Source organism: Pagrus major, chromosome 23, assembly GCF_040436345.1.
Source record: "Pagrus major chromosome 23, Pma_NU_1.0".
Lineage (NCBI taxonomy): Eukaryota > Metazoa > Chordata > Actinopteri > Spariformes > Sparidae > Pagrus > Pagrus major.
In genome coordinates this window covers 28,038,738-28,065,755 of record NC_133237.1, presented here as the reverse complement: position 1 = coordinate 28,065,755, position 27,018 = coordinate 28,038,738, and the positions used below count along the sequence as shown (strand labels likewise).

Below are 27,018 nucleotides of genomic sequence, written 5' to 3'. Positions count from 1 at the left end.
GATGATGGTGGTGATGATGGTGATTGATGATGAAGATGATTGATGATTGATGATGAAGATGATTGATGATGATGATGAAGATGATTGATGATGATGATGAAGATGATTGATGATTGATGATGAAGATGATTGATGATGGTGATTGATGATGAAGATGATTGATGATTGATGATTGATGATGATGATGAAGATGATTGATGATGATGATGAAGATGATTGATGATTGATGATGAAGATGATTGATGATGATGATGAAGATGATTGATGATGATGATGGTGGTGATGATGGTGATTGATGATGAAGATGATTGATGATGATGATGAAGATGATTGATGATGATGATGGTGATGAAGATGTTGATGATGAAGATTGATGATGGTGATGAAGATGATTGATGATTGATGATGATGGTGATTGATGATGATGATTGATGATGATGATGATGGTGGTGATGATGGTGATTGATGATGAAGATGATTGATGATGATGATGAAGATGATTGATGATGATGATGGTGATGAAGATGTTGATGATGAAGATTGATGATGGTGATGAAGATGATTGATGATGATGAAGATGATGGTGATGGTGATGCCTCTGTAACAATGTGCCTCGCGCAGCCGCGCGTGCAGCTGAGTGAACCTGAGCTGCGCGCGGCGCCGGGACTGTACCCTCCTACCCGCCGTTGCCGTAGTTACCTCCGTACCCGCCTGAACGGGCTGTGCGCGAGCGGCCAGCGGGCAGGAAGGACGGAAGGAACCGAAGGGGGGAAGAAGGAGGGAGGAAGGAAGGTAAGAAGGAGGGAGGAAGGAAGGAAGGAGGGAGCGGAATTAGTCAGTGATAGAGGGGAGGAGAGGAGGCGAGGCGGCGGGCTGTTCTGCCGAGGTGGACGTGGCGGGTCCGGCGGAGTTTAGCTACAAGTGACGGGCAGCGGAGCCGATCCGAGGCGGACAGGCGGCCATGAACCGGACCACCCGCAGGTAACGTACCGCTGTCCCCGCCGTTAGCAGCCGCCTGTCGGCTCCGGGGACCTCTTTTCTCGGTTTCCTGCTTGTTTGAGCCGCCGCACGGCTCCGTGTCACAGAAGGACCGCGGACACGTCTCCTCCTCCGACACTGTCGCTTCTTTTGTGCGAGCTGTCAGCCGCTCCCCGCTGCGTCCGAGCGGGCGACCGGCCGCTGTCCCCCCGCCGCCGCCTGCCTCTCCTCCCCGCTGCACTCTCACTTTCTCCCCCATGCTAACAGCAGCTAGCTCTGCTAGTTAGCTTAGCAGGCTGCAAACGACGTTAGTGTGATAAACAAGATGGCCACTGCTAGCTCTGCTAGCTAGCTAGACATGGCATCTTGCCCTGTCTTTGTATGGCAGTAAAGCGGCTGCAACGCGCTTCCTGCTCCGTCAGGACGACTTTTCTCCCGCACAGCAACACACACAGCACAGTCGGTGCACATTAACGGGAGGTGGAGGTGTTGTGTTGGTGTGGAGCGGACAGACACACACAGACACACACAGACACACACATCCTCTGAGCGAAAATCACCGCCAGATTCTCCACTCGGTTTGTTCAGAGGCTGCGTGGCGAGTTGAGGCTACCTGAGAGTCTGAGACAGGTACCTGCAGCCGGGCCCGGCTCCGAGCGGCCCGGCGGGACCAGACCAGAACCAACTTTACTCAAGTTAACTTTTCTGTGTGTGTGTGTGTGTGTGTGTGTGTGTGTGTGTGTGTGTGTGTGTGTGTGTGTGTGGTGCTGGTAGTAGTTGTGTAATGTGCAGTAAAGTGTTCAGTTCACATGAAGTTCTGTGAAACCGAGCTGCTGCGGGTCAGGCAGCTCTGGGCTGCGGGGACACACTTTAAAGGAGCAGTCTGTAGTTTTACAGAAGAAATGCAAAGTCTGAATCTTGATATTTACAATAATAATGAGGTAATAACACAGACTTTGTCCATAAGTGAATAAACGAGCTGTTCTCAGAGGAAAATAAGGTCCCAGAACACCGTTTGAAGCTAGAAAGGTGGCAGGGTCCGCCACACATAAACAAAGTAAAACTAAGAAAACTTTGAAAACAGTTTGTTTATTTAGTTTGTTTCAGGCGGTGAAGCTCCGTCTGTGCTCATTAACATTTCTTCACCAGAACTACGGACTGCTCCTTTAATGTAAATGTTCTGTTTGCATTTCAGAGTCAAGTTTATTCCCGAGCAGATGATATTGATCGTTCGTGTTCTCAGTTGAACAGCAGACCTGGAACAACGTCGCTGGTCTTTAAAGGTTCCTCGTTATAGAATAGTTTGACTTCCTGTCTGTTTTGATGATGAAGCGGGTCGATCAGCGGTACAAATCACGGGTCGGTAATAAAAACGATTCACACGAGTCGTGATTCTTGTCTCAGCGCACACGCTCGAGTTATCCTGAAGTTCAAGGCAGCCGTGACAAGCGTTTCTTTTATTCAATGACTGAATAATTACATAATAATTACAAGACGAACACCTGAGATGGACGAGTGTTTGGACCCTACACTTGTTTTGTATTTTGGTCTACACAAGAATGATTAATGTTAGCTAACTATGAAGGAGGCTAATTTGCTGATACATGATAATAACACACAACGTTACTCTTCCACACAATATGGATAAAACACACCCACACACACATTTTCTGAAGTAAAAGATGAAGATAATTCTGACATGTGAAGTGTTTAGTCCACAATAAAGCTTTGGCTATAGTGGTAATACAAAAACTAACATTACTTAAAATGTATAAAAGATGTAAATGTCATGACATCAGAAACATGTTTTTGCTGGAATATGAAATAACAACTTTTCATCATGAAGATATTGTGAGAAAACAACCTCACCGGGTCATTTTTGACCCACTTATGCATCTGAGTGCTAAGCAGGCCGCGTTTGTGAAAAGCATTGGCCATCATGAGACGTTACTGCATCACGTCAACGGAGCAGAGCGGAACAAACTAGACCAGCTGACAACCGCTAACAAGCTAACAAACACACAGCGCAGCAGCCAACACGTTAAACAAACTGTGGTGGAGCTAACAGAGCAGCAGAGAGGCTGCTGGGATTATCACGCTAACATCACAGCAGAGCACACACCCTCATTTTGTTATCCACATACACGCACGCTTTCAAATGAATGAATTCATTAATTATTGATAACGTAAAATAAAAAGGCTGCAGATCGTTTATTTTAGCATCATCTTGTATTTCAGCAGATTAAGGATCTAAATTAATGCTTCAGCACACAGTGACAGTTTTAAATCTAAACTATCAAAGCGTTCCATTAAACGAGCAGTCTGGACTTCTGTAACTTCGTGATGTCACAACTATACAGTCTCCGCCCCCCAGAATGTTCATGGTTGGATAAACACTGGCCGAGCTGATCGGAAACATGGTGGGCGGTGCTTGCTCAGGCCTGTGAAAGCTGACCAATCAGAGCAGACTGGGCTCTTCTGGACGAGGGCCTTAAAGAGACAGGAGAGTTCAGACAGAGGGTGAATAGAGGTGCTGCAGAAACACTGAGTATGCAGACACCCAAAATAAAAACATGAAGCAGAATATGGGACCTTTAAGTGCCCACGTGGTCTCCTAGAAGAGCTTTAATGAAAATCAGAAACCTGTTGATGCTGAGGATGAATTGAGAAGAGAAGCTGCTCTGTAGTCCGTTGCTACGGCAGCAGATACTCCTGTACCTCTGGTCAGAACAACTGACTTATAATGTAACGTTTTGTTAGCGTTGATAACAAGCTTTTCTTTTTACTGTTGGCTCGTAATTATAAAGACGTAACATTACTGACAATGTTGATAATGTGCTAACATGTAGCCTAACAGACACATGACCTCATCCCCAAACATCCTGTTAAATCTACAGGATGTGATGCTGCTCATACCGCTTTATACCACAGGGGGCGCCAGGCTCAACAAAATAAAAGTTCCCCGTAGCTTCTTTAAACGTCTGAAAACGTTCCTGTGAAGACGTCGCAGCTCTTCACTCCAGGTTCCCTCCCCTCACATTAACACCCCCTCCTCCCTCTCTGTCTGCAGGCTCCTCCCAGGCAGGTGTGGGTGGTGACATCAGCACAACAAGGGTGACGCTCAGGGACACGCCCCCTACCTCTCAGCTCCTCCCCTCTCAGGACAGGTAGATTTCTTCAGAGGACGGACTTGGGGAGGAGGAGGAGAAGAAGGTGGACTTTATAACCTCAGTGAGACTTCAGGTGTTGAACCAGAGTCAGGTGAGGAGGAATAGCCCCGCCCCTCACCATGACAGACTTAGAGACCGAGTGTTTGAGTCTCGGGCTTCCCCCCGATTGCGGGTCCCCTCCCCCGCCTATGGACCCCTCCCTGCAGGTGGACTGCGGCACAGGGCCCGCCTCCTCGGCCCCAGCGCCGACCCTGGCCCTGCTGTCCTCCGACTGCCCCACGCCCACACTCAGCTCGCTGGCGGCGGAGATCGCCGAGCCGCTGGTGATGCTGCCGTGCGTGAAGAGCGAGCCGGAGGACGGGGACCTGGAGCCCATCCGGACCGTCGACCTGTCCGAGATCCAGCCGCTGTCCACCGCCGAGCTGGGCCAGGACCAGATCAAGATGGAGATCAGCGGCCTCGACTACATCAAGTCCGAGCATCACGGTCACCACGGCAACCACCACCTGGGCCACTTCCACCACGCCGACGTCACAGAGCTGGACTACAAGTCGCACTACGAGCCCAGCTCCGTGTTTGACTACATCTCCCAGGTAAAGATGGAGCCCCCTCACACCTGCTCACACATGTAACACCTGCTCACTCCTGTAACACCTGCTCACTCCTGTAACACCTGCTCACTCCTGTAACACCTGCTCACACCTGCTCACACATGTAACACCTGCTCACTCCTGTAACACCTGCTCACACCTGCTCACACATGTAACACCTGCTCACTCCTGTAACACCTGCTCACACCTGTAACACCTGCAACACCTGCTCACTCCTGTAACACCTGCTCACTCCTGCAACACCTGCTCACTCCTGTAACACCTGCTCACACCTGTAACACCTGCAACACCTGCTCACTCCTGTAACACCTGCTCACACCTGTAACACCTGCTCACTCCTGTAACACCTGCTCACACCTGTAACACCTGCTCACACATGTAACACCTGCTCACACCTGTAACACCTGCTCACACCTGTAACACCTGCTCACTCCTGTAACACCTGCTCACACCTGTAACACCTGCTCACTCCTGTAACACCTGCTCACACCTGTAACACCTGCTCACACATGTAACACCTGCTCACACCTGTAACACCTGCTCACACCTGTAACACCTGCTCACTCCTGTAACACCTGCTCACACCTGTAACACCTGCTCACACCTGCAACACCTGCTCACTCCTGTAACACCTGCTCACACCTGCAACACCTGCTCACTCCTGTAACACCTGCTCATTCCTGTAACACCTGCTCACACCTGTAACACCTGCTCACACCTGCTCACACCTGTAACACCTGCTCACTCCTGTAACACCTGCTCACTCCTGTAACACCTGCTCACACATGTAACAGCAGATCATTGATCAGACTGATCAGCAGGTTTTCACTTCTACAGGGACCTTCTAATGTAGAACAGTCAGTTTACTTTTATATATATATTTTTTTAAATATTTTTATTATATAAATAAATGTGATTATTTATATATTGATCATGTGCTGAGAACCAAGTGGAGTACTCAAGTACTCACGTCCATCCGAGTACATCTGCTGTCCGTGTCCTGGTCAGAGCGTTCAGTCACTGATCCTGCTGAGCTCAACGTCTCCTGATCCTCAGATCATTAACTGACCACTGATTCTGTTAAACACACACCTGCTCACACAGTGTGTGTGCTACAGTGTTGTGTTGTGTAGTGGTTCCAGTTGATGCTGATGTATGTGTGTGTGTGTATGTGTGTGTGTGTGTGTGTGTGTGTGTGTGTGTGTGTGTGTGTGTTTTTCAGGTGACGGACACTCTGGAGTACATCAAGTCGGACCACCACGTGGACCTGCAGTGTTACTACACCGAGTCGGGCACCATGTCGTCCCACCTGCCACACAACGGCCTCGAGTCCATCCACATGGCCGAGCTGCGCACAGAGCTCAACAAGCTGCGGCCCGACGCCCTGCTGATGGACGGCATCGGCAAACTGGACGCCGAGTTCGGAGGGGCGGGGCTTTATGAGCTGCAGACAGCCGAGGAGGGGAAGACGGCGGCGGAGGGGACGGCGGCGACGGGTCAGGGAGGAGGTCTGGTCATCACGACTAAAACCCAGAGCCCGACGGTGAGGAAACCTCGCAACATGCAGGGGGAGAAGCCGTTCTCGTGCACACAGTGCGGGAAGAACTTCAGCACGCTGGGAAACCTGAAGACGCACCAGCGCATCCACACCGGCGAGCGGCCCTACACCTGCTCGCAGTGCGGCAAGAGCTTCGGCCAGGCAGGGAACCTGAAACGCCACCAGCTGATCCACACGGGCCAGAAGCCGTACGTGTGCGCTCACTGTCCCAAAGGCTTCACCAAGGCCGACGACCTGCGCTCGCACCAGCGGCTGCACACCGGCGAGCGCCCGTTCATCTGCGTCACCTGCGGGAAGAGCTTCGGCCAATCGAAGGAGCTGAAGGCTCATCAGCTGAGCCACACGGGCGAGAGGCCGTTCTGCTGCCAGCACTGCGGCAAGAGCTTCAGCAAGGAGACGAGCTACCGCAACCACGTGCAGATCCACACGGGCGAGAAGCCCTTCACCTGCTCGCAGTGCGGCAAGACTTTCAGCAACTCGGGCGTCTTAAAGACCCACGAGAAGATCCACTCGGGCGAGCGGCCGTTCGGCTGCACACAGTGCGGGAAGAGCTTCGGCCGCCTCGGACACCTGAAGGCTCACCAGCAGATCCACACGGGGGAGCGGCCGTACGCCTGCCCACAGTGCGCCAAGACTTTCAGCCAATCAGGTCACCTCAAAGCTCACGAGCAGATCCACAAACGGGAGCGGACGGACACGGCGAGCAGCAGCAGCAGCAGCAGCACCAGCAGCAGCAGCAGCACGGTGGGCAGCGACAGTAGCTAAAACAAACGGACCCTTTAAACAAAGTATTATCCTCTTTTTTATAAATCGATATATAAATCTTTCTTACGTTTTCATACTTTGAGCTCTTTTACATTTTATCTGTGGGCGGCTGGACGAGCGTCTGTGTGTGTGTTGTCATGTGGTGTGTGTCTGTGTGGCTGAGGAGTCCAGTACTCATGTTGGAGTGAGTACTCACCGATACACAAGCACAAATACTTCAGTCACCAGTGTGAGTACTTCACTCGTGTTTTTTTACTCAAACAGACCAGCAGCTCCTGAACCAGCACCTCGTTTACTGACGACCAATCAGAAGAGTTCACGTCCTGTAGGCTCAGCACAGCGTCTGTAACTGAGACGTCACAGTGAGGAACAACGAGTGTTTAGACTGAAGCTTCAGGAGTTTATCTGGATAAAGTCAGACACAGAATCATGAAACGATCCGTCATGTTTGTGTTTCTGTTCAGGTGATAACTGAGCCCGGCTCGTGCTGGACTGTAGAGGAACTGATACAAACATGATGGAGGTCCAAAAGTCTGACCACAAAATATCAGCCGATACTTCAGTCTATAAAAACACGTGAGCCCAAGTCAGTTTTCCTGGTCGAGTCGAGGCACTTTTTCCCACCAAAGAAACCTGAGTCCGACCTGCAGCGTCCGTCTTTATAAACCTGAATTATTTGTTGAGACTGCTGAAATAAATGTAAACAAAAAAAATCTTAAATCTTTCTTAATACTTCTCAATCACAAACTTTTCCCTCCCGCCACTGAAACTAACCCTGAAACATCAAATCAACGAGTCATTCGAGTCACGAGTCTTTAACTCCTGAGTCCGAGGTCGTGTCCTCACTAAGACGGATATTTAACAAAACAAACTTTCCTGAATGTTTTGGTCTCTCGTCCACACAGACGCCATTTTAGGTCACTAAAAACAGATTTATTTATTTTTTCACACCCTCTAAGGTTTATTTTATTTAAAAGTCGTCGTCTGTCTTCAGCTTCAGCCTCTGGTTCTGGTTCTGGTTCCTTCAGGTGTGTCAGGCAGGTGTTAAATCAACGCTCATGTTTTGTTACTGCTGGTTTTTTTTAAGTTGCTACCACCAAAGAAGAAAAGTTCACTGAGCACGCTCAGACTGTTCTTCTCTGCTGTTGGCAAGTTACTTTCAAAATGCAAAATATGACATATTACTAGCTATCTTCATTTTACAGTAATATATTACTGTCTGCGTAGAGTAATAAATTACTCTCTAGTTACTTTTAACAAAATGCCCAAATAACTCTATAGAACAAAGAAACGGACTCGATCTGTTTAAATACAGAGATGATTTATGATTTATGATGAGATATAATAAATATTTAGAGCCCGAGCAGGAAACCTGCTACCTATTGTTTTTCTAATGATTATTATTTATTTTTCTTCTGCCAAAATGATCGCATTTTTCACTGCCTGAACAAAAAACTCACCAAACTTGGAATATAGATCAGACCTGGCGAAAAATTTTATAATCTGTTGTCGTTGTTAATTTCTACCACTAGGTGGCGCTATAATCAAGGAAAGTGCGTTTTGGCTAATAACTCCCACATACTTTGTCGCACATTCAAAAACCTTATACCCACGCGTTTAGTGAATTGTGCTGAATCTCCTGATATAGGCCACGCCCATTTCCGCCTACCGTTTTTTTTCACAAATTCGCAAACCTACTTTTTCGAACTCCTCCCAGGCAATTTCACCAATTTGCACCAAACTTTGCACACAGCATCTGTGGACGCTCCTGACAAAAAGTTATTAAAAGAATTGTGATAGTCCAAAGAACGCCCAAAATATAGCACTTCACTCACATTGTGGTCAAACAGACAGTCTTGCATAACTTGACGAAATACACTCTGAGTAACACAAAACTTTTGACAGTTGTGTTCCATGACACGATGAGCATTTCTACAAAATTTGGTGCAAATCGGCCATTAGGTGGCGCTTTTATTGCTAAATGACGAAAGAACAGCTTGACTGCCTTCACTTCTGATTCCTCAACGGAAGTTGTTGCATGAACAAGCCGCGACAGCAGCACGCCCCGACGCGCATGGACTGCGAGGGCCCGTTCATCACTGCTTGCAGTTTTAATTCTAATTGTAGTCAGACCTATAGCTTCTATAATGACACGACAAGACAAACATCTCTTCTTCTCTGCCTGTATTAAACACAGACTATATTAATATGTTCCTGTGAAACTCTTCACGGCCTGACGTGTCTGTTTCAGCAGCTCGTGTGTCCGGAGATATTTTGAAAAACGAAGGTCGTGTGGACGAGAAACATGTTTTAGTGTCATTGATTCAAAACACTGACTCGAGTCCACGTCTCTGATCAAATGAGACGTCCTCAAATGTCCCAAAAATCCAAAGACTCTTCATTTACTGTCAGACATTTAAGAAGCTGAACCAGAAAATGATCAACTGAAACAATTAATTGATTATCAGTTTGTAAACGAGCTCAGATCAGGTTTGTGTCGTTACTGATGGGCCCACAAACACTTTCATCTTGGAATATTGATGAATCATCGACTGCAGGAGTCAGAACAGTGTCATTAATCCTCCTGGACGCGTTAGACGAAAATAAAACTCTTTAAACCAAAATGTGTCCTGGTGCAAAAACAAACCGTCTCATTCAACAAACGGCTCTTTTATAAGAATTCCTCCTGAGTCGGGCTGTGGCCGACAGCTGTTATTTACATGTTCAAACTCTTCTATACAAACATATTGACAACAGCAGCTTGACTTTATATTGATTAATATTCACCAACAATAAACAACAAACGGCAGCCTTCAGTGATTCAACAATAAACTGCAGCAGAGAGAAATTCAGTTCAGCTTCTCTAATCTGTCCAGAGTGAGTCCTCTTCACAGACAAATCAATGAAGGATCTCTGAAAACGAAAATAAACCAACATGTCTGACGCGGTCAGTTTCCTCAGTCAGCTGATCGCCTTCGTCACGCAGGAGAAGATCTTTATTTTTAATTTCTTTGGACGTAAAATCCAAACTGACTTTAGTAAGATTCACTTCCTGTTCTCAGTAAAACAGTTTAGTTTCACATCGTCGCCTCGAACGTTCTCAGCCGAACTGAGTCAGATTATTAATTTGTGTTTTATTTTCTATATTTTATTTCTTCACTGGTTTTATATGAAATATGAGCGGCGCCGGTGTCGATGATGAAATCCAAATGAAAACAGAACAAAAGCTTCAGTGAAGGTTTTTGTTCCTCTTCAGTAAACGAGGTTCTGGTTCAGATTCCTCAGTTCGAGTACTTTTGCCAACCATGTGAGTACTTCCTGAGTACTTTCTGCCAGTTTACAAGTATTTTCCTTTGAGGTGTGGGTACTCGCAGGCAGACACTCTGTTACTGTATTGTTAAAACTGATGATATAATTTTGATACTTTTTATTGACCAGTATTGATCGATCAGGACACACGATGGTGATCTTTATGTTGTTGATGATAATCTGCTGATGACATTCCTTTAATCATCGTGAACGTTCAGCCTCGTTGGGCTCCGACCGGACCAAACACATCAGCACAAAGGAACCCAACAACCCCCCTCCCCCCTCCAGATCGCTCACTGTGTACAAATCTTCTATTGATAACGTCGTTCCTAAAAAAACATAAAGATACAAAAAAAAAACAGCAGCAAAAAAGACGAAAGTGATGCAGCATCTTGTACTGGAAAGAATTATTAAAGAAACTAATGAGACCTTCGATTCAGTTTGTCTTTGTTTGGTTTTCAACTCAAATGTGTCGATGGGACGTCACCCACAGGTGAGCTGAAGCCCCGCCCCTTCCTGTTCCCCTCATGGAGCTTATTGATCAAAGCTTTGTCTGGTAGTGATGAAGAGACACATGAAGTATTGATCCTGTTTGAATCACACAGATGATGAATCCTACTGACTCTACCTTTAACTTTAATAGTCTTTGAATTGTATTAATATGACGTGAGCTTCAGTCAGCTTTGACCACAAATGTCCTTCAGAGGGAGACTTTCTACTCTGATACTCTGAGTACATGTCAGAGCCTGTACTCGATTACTTTTACTGGAGCAAACAAGTTGAATCAGTACTTCTACTTTTACCAGAGTCTGTTTTTACTCAAGTACCTGAACTTCTCCTGGAGGACAGACTGTGACTCTGACTCCTCTTCAGTAACTGAGTGTTTTCAGCAGTCAGCTGCTTCTGTACAAACTGTCCACCAGAGGGCAGTGTCGAGTAACAAACACTTAATTAACACTTTAATTTAATTTTTATTTATTTGTAATTCTTTTGTTTGTTGTTTGTACATATTTAGATTTGTGTTTTTTATCCACGTCTCACTTCCACAGGTTTTAGACATTTGTATTTTTTCTATATTTGTGTTTTTTGCATCTTCAGCTCAATAATCATTATTTACACTTCACACATTATGTATATATTTTATGAATATTCTGTTTATAATTTAAGTTGTTGCATTGTGACATCACACTACAGTCTCAGGATCTGAACTCCTGCTGGAGGACAGACTGTGATATTGATTAGAGCTGATTAATGAAACGATCAGTAACTGATCAGTGAAGCCGGAGCCGATGTTTGTCTTCCATCAGAGACTCAAACAGATTTAAAAAGTTGAAATGAAAAGTTTATTTATGATAGCAAAAAAATACATTAATATTTTCACTCTGAAAATCAAAGTGTACAAAGTCGTCTTCTTTACAGCCGTTGCTCCGAAACTCACCGCAGCCAATCAGACGGAGCCGAGTGTTGCATTCAGGGAGCAGAAGATTATCAGGATAAATGACAGTCGAGCCGTTGACGTGCTGGTCGACCAGCAGAAACTTACGACAGCAGATATAAACTGGAACCCTGCGGCTCCATCAGACGCAGTTCAACGAGAAAGTCTTAATTTACCCAGAATTCATGAGGAGTAACGCCAGAACCAGACCTGACGGAGCGTTCAGGAACTAAGAGGAGCGTGGGACACATCAGTCCTCTAGATGTTTGAAAAGAACGTGAAGGTTCACGATCAGATCAGACGGTAGTGTCTGTGTGTGTGTGTCAGAGGTGACGTCACTGCATGTGGGCGGGGCTTCAGGCAGCTGACAGACAGGCCTGTCGGACGCTCTGAGCCCAGGTGTTGAGCAGCTCCGTCACCGAGTGTTTGTCCGGCAGCTGCAGCAGTTTGGACGTCATGTTCCTGTGGACCGTCTGCAGGAAGCTGTTCGCACCTGCTGGAGCAGACAGGAAGTCATGTGATCAGATAAAACCAGGGCTGTGTCTGAAATCACTCACTCATTCCCTCCTCCCTACTCACTACACAGGGAGTCCAACACAGTGGACGGTACATGGAGCTCCTCGGCAGAAAGAAAAAGCACTTTCGGACACTCAGGCGCCGTTAATGACGTCACTGCTGTTGCACAGTTGAAACGTCATACATCAACCCCGGTTGTGGACCATCCATAATAAATACTTAAATATATAATAAAATGAGTATTTAAAAAGTATACCGTTAATATTGAGTCAAAACACAAGCATTTTAATGTACATGCCAATTATATCTAAAATATATATACTATATACATGTATGTGTATATATACACACCATTTTCACGCCACATCTTTTGTCTCTTTATCTTTTATCTTGTACCGTGCGATCACAGAGCTATAGTTAGACCCCATTTACCTCGCAACTGCATACGAGTCTCAGAGCTCCCCAAAATGCCACCAAACATAAAAACAAGACGTCTACATCATTAATGTATTCAGTCAGTGTCAATGATTCATTACTTTTACATTAGATACTTTATTCATTGTCCAGTAGCTCATAAAAACACATGAATAATGCGTTCGTCCGCCATTTTTCTCTCAGCGCAATGCATGATGGTAAATATTGCTTGGTTAGTGACCATCGGCTGTACACTACTTTTCGCGATGCATAGTGGGATACTTTGAGTCCGCTATATAGGGTGGAATAATTCCCACTAGACATGCGGACGGCACTACAACATGGCGTGCTCACTATGAAGTGCACTACATCGGGAGCAGGGAGTGATCTCGGACGCAGCCCTGGTGTCCTGTGGTCTGAGGTCAGTGTGAGGAACTGATCATTAATGTGCAGCAGTAAGAGGCGTTTGGTCTCACCGTACTGGTCCCCGTCGTCGGCCCAGTACGGGCTCTGATCGGGATAATCGGCAGGAACACTGAGCTGCAGAGGAGGAACACTGGGAAGGTTTTTATCATCTGAGAACACAACAAACACACAAACAACGTTAAAACAGCGTCACATCTGAGAACCTGAACGTCCTGAATGTTTTCAGCTCACAGACGACATGAAACATGTTTACAGAGAAATCTAAAAACACGTGAACGTGTGAGCTGCAGGTGTGAGCGGCTCACCCAGCTTGCAGACGAGGTGCACGGTGCCGTTGTTGCTGCAGTACGACGGGTCGAGGTTGACCAGGAACTTGACGTCGAGGCGAGCGACCTCCCCCTGCAGGATGTTGGGGATGGTCTGCCGCTCGTCCTCCTCGTGCTTCCTCTTCCTGCCGGAGACGTTTGGACCCCTGAAGAGGAAATTATCGTTAACTGCAGCCGACATGGATCCATGTAAAAACCTTCACTCCTTTCCTTCTTCGTGTTCAGTTACTTCTACGTTTTGTCTACTTGTGAAGCAAAGTAGTTCCAGTGTGTTCTGTTATTTGGGTGAAGTGAACCTTTAAGTCGGGACGTACGTGATGGGGGGTCCGTGGATGGCCGTCATGGCGGGGGCGAAGGTTCTGTACAGAGAGTGGTTGAAGACCGGAGAGCGGATGTTGGCCATGACGGCGTCGAGCAGCGGCTGACACAGATACTGCTGCTTGGTGGCCACCGGAGGAGGAGGAGGCGTCGGCTGGAACCACACACACAAACATGTTCTCACAGCGGGACGCCATTTTGTTCACAAACTCTGACTGTGACTGAAAACGAAATATCTGAAGTGTGATGAGCCGTTTGTTCAGCGTTTTAAATTAAAATGTATCAAAATGAGCTCCAGTTTTAATTCATCAAAATGATCTTTTACTTTTTTCTCTCCACCGTCCAAAGAAATCAAAAACACTTCAAACACAGCTCAACACAGCTTAGTGTTAGCCTGCAGCTAGCTTAGCATTAGCCTGCAGCGTCACTGCCAGACTCTTGTCCTGTGTGATGAGAGATCCTTTATTGATGTGCTTGTGAAGAGGGTTCACTCTGGACAGATTAGAGAAACTGAACTTTGTATCAGGAACAAACTTTCTACTTCACTGAAGCGTTTGTTCATTTTTAATTTGGATTTTAATCATCAACACTGGCGCCGCTCGTATTTGTTATAAAACCAGTGATGAAATAAATTTAGAAAACAAACAAACACATACATTAATTAATAATCTGACTCAGTTCAGTTCAGAAAGTTACGACGTAAAACTAAATTATTTTACTGAATGTGATCAGTCACAGATCTTTGAGCGGTCTGGATCAGTCGTTCTCACCACGGCCATGTCGTTCTTCAGTTTCTCTAAAGCGATCTCACACTTCTGCAGCGTCTTCAGAGGACACCTGCAGGTCAGAGCACACACAGCAGTTTATTGACTGTCTGATTATTGATTAGCTGTGACTCCAGTGATCAGCTGTTACCTGGTGTTTGGATCAGTCAGGATGTTCAACAGACTCTTCATCTTACTCAGGTCCTTCTTTCTGTCTGTTCACAGGAAAACAAGAAGCTACAATTAAAAAACTCTTCAACAGTTTTTGATATAAAATGTGTTTTTCTTGATAAAATGACTCAATGATCAATAAATCAGAAATCTTCAGCCGACCTTCGTTCTTGTCGATCTTGTTGATCATCCGGCGCAGCGGCTCGATGTACTTCGACAGCTGTTTGAGTTTCTCCATGTACTGCTGATCCTCCAGAGACGTGGCTCCAGCTGGACTCATCACTGAGCTGGGGTTACCTGCAGGACAAGTGGAGGACAGGCGAGGACAGAAGGGTGACAGGTGAGGACAGATAGTAGACAGGTGAGGACAGAAGTAGGACAGGTTGGGGGACAGGTGAGGACAGGTGGGACCATGATCCGATTCATTTTCATTCACCTCTACTCTCTTTCTTTGGAGCTTTGTCATGTTTGATTGTGTTGTCAGTGGTATTGAGTGGTCCAGGTGAGGACAGTTAGGGGACAGACGGGGGGGACACAGACGCTGTGTGTACCTGGAGTATTGAGCGGTCCAGGTGAGGGGACTCCGTAGTTCTGGGGGGTCCGGCCGGTGGCGGGGCTCTGTGAGGGCTGAGGGGACGGGCTGGGCTGGAAACCTCCCGGGGACGGAGTGGGACCGGAGCTGGAGACGGGAAGCAGCAAACATTTTAAAATCAGCGTCAGTCTGCCTGATCTGAGGCTTCTCAGGTGAACGGCGGTCGCACCTGGCTGAGTTGGGCTGAGAGGTGGGGGGCTGAGGTGACGGCTGAGGAGGGGGGGGCATCGACTGTGGCGTCTGCACCTGCACCGGCGAGGGCGATGACATCATCGTATGCTGCTGCACCTGAGGAAGATGGACAAGAAGAGAGAGCTAGTTAGCCAATCACAGGAGGAGAGGAGCAGCTGCACCAGTCTGACCCATGTTGAGACGTCCTGAACGTCGTCGTCACGGCAACTCCTTCAGTGGTGTTAGCCAATAGGAGCTGCAGCGATTTGTATCCATCCCTCTCTAACACAGGTCAATGAAGGTTTATCTCAGCTACAGCTGAAACGATGTCACATCGCTCCACAACCCAAATCACCTGACTTCTACCCAGAAGTGACGGTGGAGGAGCTGCAGTCAGATCTCAGACACTTTCATCACTTTGATCAGGATCAAGGACGTTACATTGAACCTGGACAGTGTCGGAGGCGGAGCCCCGTTCACTCCTGTGAAAGCTGCTCAGTGACTTCCAGGTATGAACTTCCTCAGATCTTCACGCAGGTTCCCACTTCTTTATGTTTTCTAGAGATCATTTTCCAGGACTTTTCAGTGATGATGTAGCTGGTACGACGCACTCATACACTAATATGTCTCTTCATTAATCAATTTATAACCCCAGTGCCTTCTTTCTCTTGTGAATGACAGTGAGTCATCCCTGGCTGTCTGAACACCAGTAACCAAGTTCTGCTTTCATCAAGAGCAGCAGTAAATATACAGAAGAAAAAAGGAGTTCAGATAATGTTCCAGGATGTTCTGCTTTTTCTCGTTTTCTGATTTTTCCAGATTTTCCAGGTTTTCCAGGGCGCTTGCATTAAAGACTTCCTCCAACCAAGCCAGATAACTTCCTGTTTAGCGGCCAGCTAACTTGAATGGAGATAAAATAATTGAATGGTGCAGCTCCTCTAGACTTTACAAATGTTATTGGACTGAATGGATCAAATTCTGACAGTGAAGCGGGTCATGTCTCAGGGGCTGTGAAGCAAAAAAAAAAAAAAATGTAGCCACCGTTTTACAGGCGCTTCTTTCACAATGTTCGCTTGCAGGGAAACGTTTTGTGCCGCAGTGCTTCACCTGACGATGACTGACAGTTTGGCCGCTATGAAAACTGGCTCCAAAGCCTGGAGCTCCTCCTGGGGGCTGGTCGGGACGGGCTGTGCTAGCTGGTAGCTGGTTAGCATGCTAACTCCAATAAATGTCAAAACTGTTAATCCTTCACGTTCTGGAGATAATTCGAGTTTGTTAATCTTTAATGTTTAGTTAGTTTAGTATTCAACAAAACATCTAGAGTGTACATAGTCTCAACTTTTGACTAGCAGGAGTATTTCATTCTGTATTTCTATTTTTTTATTGTGTAGTTTCTATTTTATTTAGTCATTTCTGTCCGTCTGTGGACATTTTAAAAGGCAAACACGGGGCCGACAGTCGCAGCAGTTCAGAGGTGAAGCCGTCACGCAGGTAGAGGCAGGCGCAGGTGTGATCCAGCAGGACACAATGAGGTGAGAGGCACTGACAGACAGAAGCACAGTGAGGGGGGAGCGGGGCGGGCGGGCGGGGTCAGAGGTCAGACTAAATACCTGCTGTGTCATCGGCTGTCCTCCCGTGGCGGCGGCAGCAGCGGCGGCGGCGGCGGCGGCAGCGGCAGCAGCAGCGTTTTGGGGAGGGATGGAAGGGTTCAGGGGGGCTCGAGGCAGCCGGGGTAGAGTCTGCATCCCAGGACGGACCAACTTCAGAGGACACACAACGGAGACACAACAGGACCGGTGAGCAGACAGGAGGCAGACGCACACTGCAGCACAGCACACACACAAGTTTTGTCTCTGTGTTTGTGAGGACGCCGACGGCTCGGACCTGAACCGTCACAACCAAACGCCTCAGACACTCACGTTCACCTGAACCTGAAACCAGGTGTTCAGACAGGCTGCTTTAATGCATTAGTTTGTTTATTTTTCACTTTTATGAGTAAAGAAATAATCTGCAGCTTTTCGTTCTGGATCACTGCAGGAAGCTGTTTGTCAGTATCTGTGTCTGTTGTCTCATCAAGAAGTTTATTCCCCAGAATATTAACTGTGTCAGTGCTGTGATATCATTCTAGACAATAAAGTTTGCTGTTTAACTGATACATTACATTGATTATATTAAAATGTGTGTTTATGTAAAGATTCAACTCCACAAATCCAGAATCAGTCGGCTCTACTTTGAACACCAACACTGATACATTCACAACAACTTCATTAACTGAACAATGAGCTGATTATAAAACTCTCCTGACATCGACCGTTCTTCAAATGTTTCTCCTCGATGAAACTCTGCTCGCTACAGTCCACACAGCTGTGTGAGTGAAAGGTGTGTGCAGGTAAACAGGGTGTAGTGATGTCACAGGGTCCTCTCCTCCTACACATGAGTCTGAGTTTGAGGTGGCTGTGGTCTCACCTGTCCGGGGGCGGCGGCGGCGGCTGCAGCTGCTGCGTTGAGCTGCGCCTGTGCTGCGGCTTGCTGCGCTGCTTGCTGCGCCTGCTGGACCTGCTGCTGCTGCTGCAAGGCTGCACGGGCCTGCTTTCACACACACACACACACACACACACACACACACACACACACACACACACACACACACACAGACAAACACATGGCAAAGCATGCAAGCAGAGGGGTGGGTAAGCAAGACTACAGGAACCCTGAACATTGTGATTGGTCAGCGTGGCCCAACAGATTTGGTGAATCAGGTGTTTTTCAGGTCAAAGACAAAGAAAACTTCAGGAGGAACAAAGATCTGAAACACAGACTGATCTGAAGTCTACACCATCAACAGATGGTGATGATTCCTGTCAGACATCGTTAACCAGAGGACCCGAGTCGGCCATCAGCTGACAGGTTTAAAAATAAAACTAACTTAAACCAATAATTCAGCCGCACTCTGGCTTCAGTGTTCTCCTTTCAAACAGCCACACCCACCTGCAGCGACCTGCTGTGTCTCACCTGGAAGGCCTGGATCTTGAGCTGGTGCTGCTGCTGCTGCTGCTGCTGACTGAGCGAGTTGATGGGACCGTGTTGAGCGGACGCCATCTGTCCGGCCAGAGACTGAGGCATGCCGGGCTGCTGCTGCTGCTGCTGAGAGTGTGGAGGCATCTGACCCGGCTGAGGCTGAGCCTGAGCCTGGACCTGCTGCTGCTGTTGTTGCTGCTGCTGCTGTTGCTGCTGCTGAACCATGTGCTGGATGGACTGAGCCTGGGCCTGGGCCTGAGCCTGGGCCTGAGCCTGAGCCTGGGCCTGAGCCTGAGCCTGAGCCTGCTGCTGCTGGAACTGCAACTGCACCATCTGCTGCTGCTGAATCCTCGTCTGGTGCATCTGCAGACACAGGGAACAGGAAGTGTGAGAGGAGGGGTCGTCAGCACCGGTTTATTTTGTTCTTAAAAGCCCGTTGAGGTTGTATTTGGGGCGCAGACGGCGGTTTGGTGCAGACTTTAGTCTCAGATAGTTCGGCATTTCTTTTTTTTTTGGACTGTCGGTCCTGTGTTGTCGTTGGTGCGGTTCTGTTTTGGACGGTGCTGGGTGGAGGTGATTCGACGGTTCGTCTCAGACTTTTAAATCATAGCATTTTATTTAGATATTCTCATGAAAGCACTTCTTCACTCCTGTTCTGTCTCCTTGTGTTGTGTGAAAAGTGCAACACAAAGTCAAACTGATCGACTGACTCAAGAGAATTGTGTCACAGCAGAGCAACAGGGATTTAACAACAGCACCGCAACCTTTGTTCTCACTGATCCAAGCAGCTCCAGAGTGTCGTGTCATACAGCGAGCCGGAGCCAAAAGAGGCGTGACCACACACATCATGACCCGGCAATCTAAAAATGTCCCAGCAGACTGTTTATAATCATTTGGCTGCTGTTGTGATGGAGATCCTGATCCTCATGCATCATGAAAAGTGACAAAGAGAAGTTTTTTGCTCTAAATGACATCATTACCATCATCACATCATCATCACATCATCACCATCATCATTACATCATCATATCATTACATCATCACATCATCATCATCAGTAAACAGAGGACCTGTCTGACTCTCACTCCCAGAGACGGAGGCTGTTCTCAGGGGGAGGTTCACTGAAGCCTGGGTCAGGAGGGCTGATCGTCACCTCATTAAATGTGGTGATTTTATTTTCTATAAGTTTCCAGAGACAGTTAAAGTTTTTTGCTCAGTGGGAGCCGACTTTCTTCCGCGCACAAGTGTGACGAAGAGTCTGTAGGACAGACAGGATGACAGTCACTATAAATTCCTCATATAAGATGCTGAAGACACGACCTGCTGACACATCACTGCTGTTTGGTCCTGTTGTTTTGTGGGTTGAAGTTCGGGACATTTCTCTTTTATTTGATGAGTGAAGGATCTGACTGAGCGTCATCAGACCGACACTCTTCTCCCGTCTGCCGTCTCTCCTCTGTTGCCTCCACTGGAGGCTCAGAGGAGAAACAAAACTGCCCCCCCAATAACTTCTCTTTGTAACTTTCACACAGACAGCGAGGCGAAATAACGGCGCCTTGAACAGGCCGTGTGAAAGGGGCTATAGTTTGTTGACTGAACTGAATCAGTGAACTCAAAGGACAGAAAATAGCTGAAGCTAGACGACATGTAACTGTGAGAGCTGTTATAAACTACGTGGATAAACAGGAAACAGTGGTGGAAGAAGTATTCAGATCCTTTAATTAAGTCAAATGACCCAAACAGCAACAACAAGAAACTCATTCATTAGGAAAAGTCCAGCGTGAACAGTTACAAACAGTACAAAAGTGTCACAAACACAACGCAGTTAAAAGTGTTAAAGTCAAGTTTACTGATATGAAACCATGTGAGGGGGAAACATCAGCTTCTACAAGACGTCTGGTTCTTTGGTTGTTTGAAGGATTTTTTCTTTGGTGTCAAATCTTCATCACAACTAAAGCTGTGGAAACAATGTCACACATGTCTAAACAGAAAGTGCATCAATAAGAGATGTAAGAATGTCAAAGTGTGTTTGTGAATGTTTGCAGTGATAAACCACAAACGTTCATGGTTCCTGCCGCTCCAACAGCACCCTGCGGATGTCGAACATGGCCTGGTCCCTGCGCTCCTCCGGCAGCCTCCGCAGCATGTCGGCAACAGTTCGCCCAAACCTGGAGAACTCATCGCTGTTCTGCAACAGGTCTGGGTCTTCGTTTTCCTTCCTCTTCCTCTTCTGTGCCACGCCCGGCGTCTGGGACACAGAAGATGGCTGACGGCTGACCTCACCGCTTGATGTCGGGGGTTGAATGTCCGGTGGTTGTCTGCTGTCAGCAGCGACGTCTTCGTGTGCAGCTTCAGCCGCTGACGCAGTCGACACACCTGATGTTGAACCGTTTCCGTTCTGTGACTGTAAAAGAAATTGCAAATAGTTAAAGTTTCTGTGATGATACAACAAACAGGAAACTTACTTCAAACATCTTCTGTCAGGATGAGAGTCACCGTCTGAGACGCTTCACTGACGTGTTCACTGTGTACGTTCAGTCATCAGTTCATGATGATTTCACTTCTTAAAGTCATGAAGAATGTAATAAATAATAAGATGTGTCTTTACTACAGTCTGGTTGAGGGCATTGTGGGAAATGTGATGTCGTGTGGTGAAGTCATCTCAGTGGCATTATGGGTCAGAACAACACGACACCAGACCAAAGATATTCTACATGTGGTCCAAGAGGACACACGCTACGTTTCATGTTCATGTATAATGTTGTTAAAAATGACCTGAAGTGATGAATCAATTATCTAATCAACTAACGTCCGATCAACTTGTAGATTATTATTTGGAAATATTTGACTGTTCAGATCAAATCTTTAAATGTCTTTTTCTGTCCTCAACAACAACAACAACAACAATCCTCTTATCTTTGATATAAAATGGAGAAAAACAGCATTTTCTCACATTTCAGTAACTGGAATTTTTTGGGGCTTCAAAAATTAAACAGAGAAAAGCAGCGATTTCTCACATTGAAGAGGTAAAAAATGACTTAAATCAACCCACATTATTTGAGAGTTTAAAAGTTAAAAATACTTCTCACAACACAGTTGACATCATCATATGTCCTGAACCTGAACGTGTTTGTTAGTGTAGCTGTAACTAGAAATGATTTTTGGCATTTCTGTCTGAAAAATGATTCATCAATTATAAAATCAACGTATTTTCTGTGAATCGTGGGATTGTTTCAGCTCTGAACTGAATATTCTGAGGTGGTTGGATTAAGCGCTCCTACCTGGACATCAGTGATTATAAGTTCTTTTATTTCATTTCAGCACATTTCTGTTGTGCCAACGTGTCCCGGACTGATCCAATGGACAATAACCTGAGAGCGTGAACAGTGAGTGGGACATGTTTGTGTTTTTTGTGTTAGTTTTCACGGTGGTGAAGCTACAGTGACTGTTATGAACTGTTTAAGTTGTCACTGTATTCAGAGGTGTCCTGATTGTTCTGTCCCGGGTTACGCACATGATGGGGTCAGAATATTAGAAACACCTCTGAATGTGTTGCCAGCACCAAGTCTGACCTCAGATGTATAATTCAATCAGCAGCTTCATGACAGTCGTCACTAACTGAAGGTGAAAAGCATCATTAAAGCAGATTTCATGGCAGAGCTCGTTATGGGTTGATGTGAGTGGCCGATGCCTTCAGAGTCTGTTCACCGACAGAACACTGCAGCTGCATTATGAGCCGGCCGGATACAATTAGAGCCTGGAACAGATCAAACGTCAAGGGAAGCATGCTCAGATCAAAACTCTGTGTTTCTAACCTGACGGTGTTTGTTAGCTCCCTAGCTAACCTTAACACCAACAACACAGACATGTACGACACAGAGATCATTGTATATTTACCTTGTTGTTGTCATAATTAGCTTTTTATGACGTCTCAGCCAGAAGAGAAACAAGTAAAACGCGGGTCCCCGAGTTTCTTCGGAGGCGAACATACTTGTCCCTCCAGTTCTTCCACGTCTTCGTACATTCTGGGACGTCCACGCCATCCTGCGGTTTTTGTCGTATGGCGAAGAAGAGTCGTAAAAATGTACATATCTGGGTTCTTCTTCAGTTAACATCTCCTCAATTTGGTCCATGTTTACAGAGTAAGTAAAGGGGAGGCGGGAAACGCGTGAGAGCAAATGAGAAGCTACCAAGCAGACAAATCACAGTCGTTGCGAGGGGGGTGCATCTACACAGAGTCGTCCTGTAGCGACGCCACAGACTCAACGCAGCTGCAGAAGTAAAACTTTACCGGCTGTGACTCTAAACACTGAGCTAAGACGAGGATGTTCATCATCGGGACTACAGTTCACTACTGCATTCAGCTTGGTCTTAGCAGGGTTACATACCTGGTTCTGCTGCTGCTGGTTCTGGGCCTGCTGCTGCTGCTGGTTCTGGTGCTGCTGCTGAAGTTGCTGGTTCTGGTGGTGCTGTTGCTGCATCTGCTGCACCCTCAGCTGCTGTTGCACCTGGAACTGCTGTTGGATGGCGGCGTTCTGCTGCTGCTGTTGCTGCTGCTGCTGCTGGGCCTGCTGGAACTGCTGGAACTGGATGGACTGCTGCTGTTGCTGCTGCTGCGTCTGCACCATCTGCTGCATCGGCATCTGACCCGGACCCCCTACTGCAGAGGTAGCGAGAAGAAGATGAAGGACAGGACCCCGTCCACAGCTCAGATCCAGTCTGAGGAGCGCTCTGGAGTCTCACATACCCCCTTTCAACCAAAGCGAACCAAGTGCTGGTTCTGGGCTGGTGCTGGTTCAAGGTTGGTTCAACCTGGAACCTTTTAAGAACTGGTCTGCTCTGATGTAGAGTCACATTGTTCAGTCCCTGTATACGTCTCCAATTTCCCAGCATTGTTCAGAGCAGCTATGGATCTGTGGCACTCGGAACAAATACAGCTCTTCACAGCTGTTGCTGCTGCCTCCATCTAAATATGACAGTCAAACAGGACTGGGCCCACTGCTGCTTCGATTAGTGACAACAGTCCAAATCTTTTGTATACTCTCTCATTAATAAGTCAGAACACGCTACACTGCCTCTGGTTGTTAAAAATGGTGGACATAAGCGGTTCTAGTTGTTCCATGGTCGTGATAACCAGCACCTGATGTCAGCGGTTCTTTGTTCTAGACCAGCAAAATGTTGGTGTCACTCTGGAACTGGTTCCACTGGCTCTGAACCAGCACCTGACCCACCTTGGTGGAAAAGGGGTAAAACACACACACACAACGTGCCAAAGCAGAGACTGAAAGTAAGATCGGCCCTGACGCAGCCAGCATCCACTGAACGCTCTGAAGATGTGCCTGTACAGCAAACACACACCACATGGAGGAAACACACTCACTGGCTTGTGGGTTTCCAGCAACCCCTGCCATGGCATGCTGGCCTATCTGCATCGGCCCCATGGCCCCCATGCCACCCACTGGAGCACCGGTGGGGCGAGGCCCCATGCCAATGGAGCCCGGGCCCCCTCCAACCCCTGTCAGGTTAGTCAGGGCATTCATGGGATCTAGCAGAAGGGTAGACAACAGACAATATTACGCAGCTCCAACATGCACAGCAGAAATCATGAACACCATGAGTCTGGTAGTGACAGGTCCAGCAGAGGACAGAACACGGCAAAGAGAAACCAAAATGAAAAGTGGACCAAACAGAGACAAACACAAAGTCCACTCACCTGGACCTCCGAGGGTCTTCTTGTCTGTAAATAAGACACATGTAATTAGCACCTGCTGCACTCTGAGTCCTTCCACAAACCACTGTGGAGCAGGACGGGACGGGACCGTGTTCATGGTTTCACAGAAACATGCGGGTCAGATACTTACGGATGTCTCTGAAGTGTATGATCAGCCTCGCCACCAGAGATAAATACTCCTCCTGACACACAAGCAAAAACAGTGAGATTCATCACACATTACGACGAGCGGTCGACTGATTAAACGGCCGATTTTCAATTCAATTCAATTCAATTCGACAATTAACAGCCTGTGAAACACAGAGTAATCTGAATCTGCAAAGTAACTAAACGTATCAAATAAATGTAGTGGAGTAAAAAGTACAACATTTACCTCCAAAATGTGGTGGAGTGGAAGTATAAAGTAGCAGAAAATGGAAATACTCAAGTAAAGTACAAGTACCTCATTACTGTACTTGAGTAAATTGTACTAATTATTTCATCACTGGTCGACTGAAATTTTGACACAAAGATTTTCATTTTTACTGCAAATGAATATCAGTCCTACTTGATTTCTAACATCGATATCGGCCCTGAAGAAAGAAATATCAGTCGACTCCTAATTAAGACGTCATGAAAAGGTTAATTGTGTAGCAGAACGTGGTTCCTGCAGGGATCCTTCCTGCAGGGATCCCTCCTGCAGGGATCCCTGCAGGAGGGATCCTTCCTGCAGGGATCCTTCCTGCAGGGATCCTTCCTGCAGGGATCCTTCCTGCAGGGATCCTTCCTGCAGTGATCCTTCCTGCAGTGATCCAGTACTCACTCTGGATTTGGCTTTGACATAAACGTGGTTCTCCATGTCGTTGCTCGATTTCGTGTGTGCGGTTCCCGCCTTCCTCATCGCCTCTTCACTGGAAGGAAACAGGAATCACACGGATCAATACGCTCAGATAACTTCAGACTGTTTTGCATTCAGACTCTAAACTTTTAGGCTTTTAATTAAACCTTTTCCTACAGTTTTTAATTTATGATAATTCATAACATTAAGAACTAAATGATGTTATGTGATGTTAAATGATGCGTCACATTCAGTGTTCCTTCGCTGTATGTAAATGACTTCAATGATTATTCTGTTATAAAAGCTGCAGAAGATTGATTCAATAACTATATTTCAAATATTCACTTTTCAGCCTCTAACATGTGAAATCTGCTGTTCTTATAAACAAACATCTCTGACTGTTGGACAACTTACATTTCTCTACTTGGGATCTTCAAAGTTCGTTTATTGCCATTTTACAGCCCAAACAACTCATTTTGGAAAAATAAGCACAGGACTGATTGATAAAGCCAATAATCATAACACGCAGCTCTAATGTGCTGTTTGTTAATGCTGCTGCTGACACTGAGCATCTGAGACAGAAATGTTCCTTTCAGATGAATGAAGAAGTGTTTTACAAGACAAACTGATACTTAAACACTGTTTCTACACTTTCATGGCACTAAGACAACAAAATCACACTTCTGACTGCATCTTTATGGGAATACGAATGTAAGTGCGCCTTTATAAGTGCATTGATTCATGTGTAGAAAGTTAACAGTGTGAGTTTAATGTGTGAAAAACTGGTATTTGTACAGAATAATGAGGCGTTATGTTCAAAAACATACCATGAAAACATTGATAATCTAGTTTCTATAAACGTGTTTATGTTAGATGTTCATTTCTCCTCGGTACAAAACTAACCAGAGCTAAAGAGTAAAGAGTAAAGAGTCAAGAGTTAGCTCGCTGTATGAACTAACATTAGCAGCTAATGCAGCTAATAATTAAATCAGGGAGAAATGCCCATTAATCATTGTTTTGTTAATTTTAGATAAGCCGAATTTAAAAGCGGACTCAAACCTGTCGCATCATGTTTTCTGATATATTAATGGACCCGTGTTAACTTTGCTTTTTTACAACTCCGTGTTCATTTACTGATTTTTTTTAAGCAGTTTGACGTGACGCTCTTTCCTGCCGGGCTAACGTTAGCTAGCTTAGCTCATGAGGCTAATTCAACACAAACAGTGATTTAGCTGAAACGCGAGCGCTGAAGCAGAATCTCTCACATCTGTGCGACGACTTTCTGTCGGAACTGAGGGCTCCTCCAGTCGCTGTCCGGTCCGGGGACCTCCATGGCAGAAACGACGCGTTGAAGAAGGTTTTCAGGTGGAGACTTTAATGTTTCCCCGGCGCTTCCTTCTTTTTCTTCTTCGTCTGGTGTTTTCAATGGCGGCTGCTGATCCGCCGGACTGGAGCGTTACCGCCACCCCGCGCTGCTCCGCCTACTTCCGGTACCGTGAAAATGGCGGCTGCTGTGTTTGAGTCTTTTAATTTTATTTAATTTAAGATTTCATTTCATTTCATGTATAATTGAATTATATTTAAGATTTGATTTAATTTAATTTAATTCAAGATTTAATTCAATATTTAATATTTTATTAAATTTAAGATGTAATTCAATTTAAAACATAGTGTTTTCTGTGACACATTTTCGCCCTATTTATTATCCCGAACATATTTATTTATGTATTTTTTCTTTATGCTTTTGTAATGTCTGGACTTGTGTATGAATTTCTGCTTGAGTATGCTAATGAATTCATTCATAGTGTGTCAGAAATAAATACATAAATAAATACTGAACTATTTATTTGGTGAATAAAAATTTATAAAAAGTGAATAAAATTATAAATAAAATGGAAAATTAAATGTGATAGTAAATTAACGGGGGA

At 46.1% G+C, this 27,018-nt stretch overlaps 2 protein-coding genes across 6 annotated transcripts; one reads left to right on the top strand and one right to left on the bottom strand.

Moving 5' to 3' along the window:
* Window positions 1-658: 658 nt before the first annotated feature.
* LOC141019284 (uncharacterized) lies at window positions 659-10,826 on the top strand. Of its 2 annotated transcripts, none has more exons than XM_073494155.1 (3): window positions 659-792; window positions 4,049-4,741; window positions 5,982-10,826. In XM_073494155.1, exons 2-3 carry the CDS (start codon window positions 4,268-4,270, stop codon window positions 7,080-7,082), a joined length of 1,575 nt encoding a protein of 524 aa, XP_073350256.1. In that variant the 5' UTR covers window positions 659-792; window positions 4,049-4,267; the 3' UTR covers window positions 7,083-10,826. The 2 variants fall into 2 exon arrangements, with proteins under 2 accessions (XP_073350256.1, XP_073350255.1); XM_073494154.1 differs by lacking the exon at window positions 659-792 and adding an exon at window positions 813-981.
* Window positions 10,827-11,711: 885 nt separating this feature from the next.
* LOC141019280 (mediator of RNA polymerase II transcription subunit 15-like) lies at window positions 11,712-26,500 on the bottom strand. 4 transcript variants are annotated; one of them, XM_073494147.1, is made up of 18 exons: window positions 26,356-26,500; window positions 25,076-25,163; window positions 24,404-24,455; window positions 24,256-24,279; window positions 23,923-24,087; window positions 22,931-23,202; window positions 18,537-18,905; window positions 17,991-18,113; window positions 17,135-17,284; window positions 15,523-15,641; window positions 15,313-15,440; window positions 14,924-15,058; window positions 14,742-14,805; window positions 14,597-14,663; window positions 13,823-13,980; window positions 13,488-13,654; window positions 13,233-13,331; window positions 11,712-12,322 (listed from the first exon to the last, which is right to left on the bottom strand). In XM_073494147.1, exons 1-18 carry the CDS (start codon window positions 26,421-26,423, stop codon window positions 12,183-12,185), a joined length of 2,388 nt encoding a protein of 795 aa, XP_073350248.1. In that variant the 5' UTR covers window positions 26,424-26,500; the 3' UTR covers window positions 11,712-12,182. The 4 variants fall into 4 exon arrangements, with proteins under 4 accessions (XP_073350248.1, XP_073350249.1, XP_073350250.1 ...); XM_073494148.1 differs by having other exon boundaries at window positions 11,712-12,319; XM_073494149.1 differs by having other exon boundaries at window positions 17,991-18,110.
* Window positions 26,501-27,018: the final 518 nt, after the last annotated feature.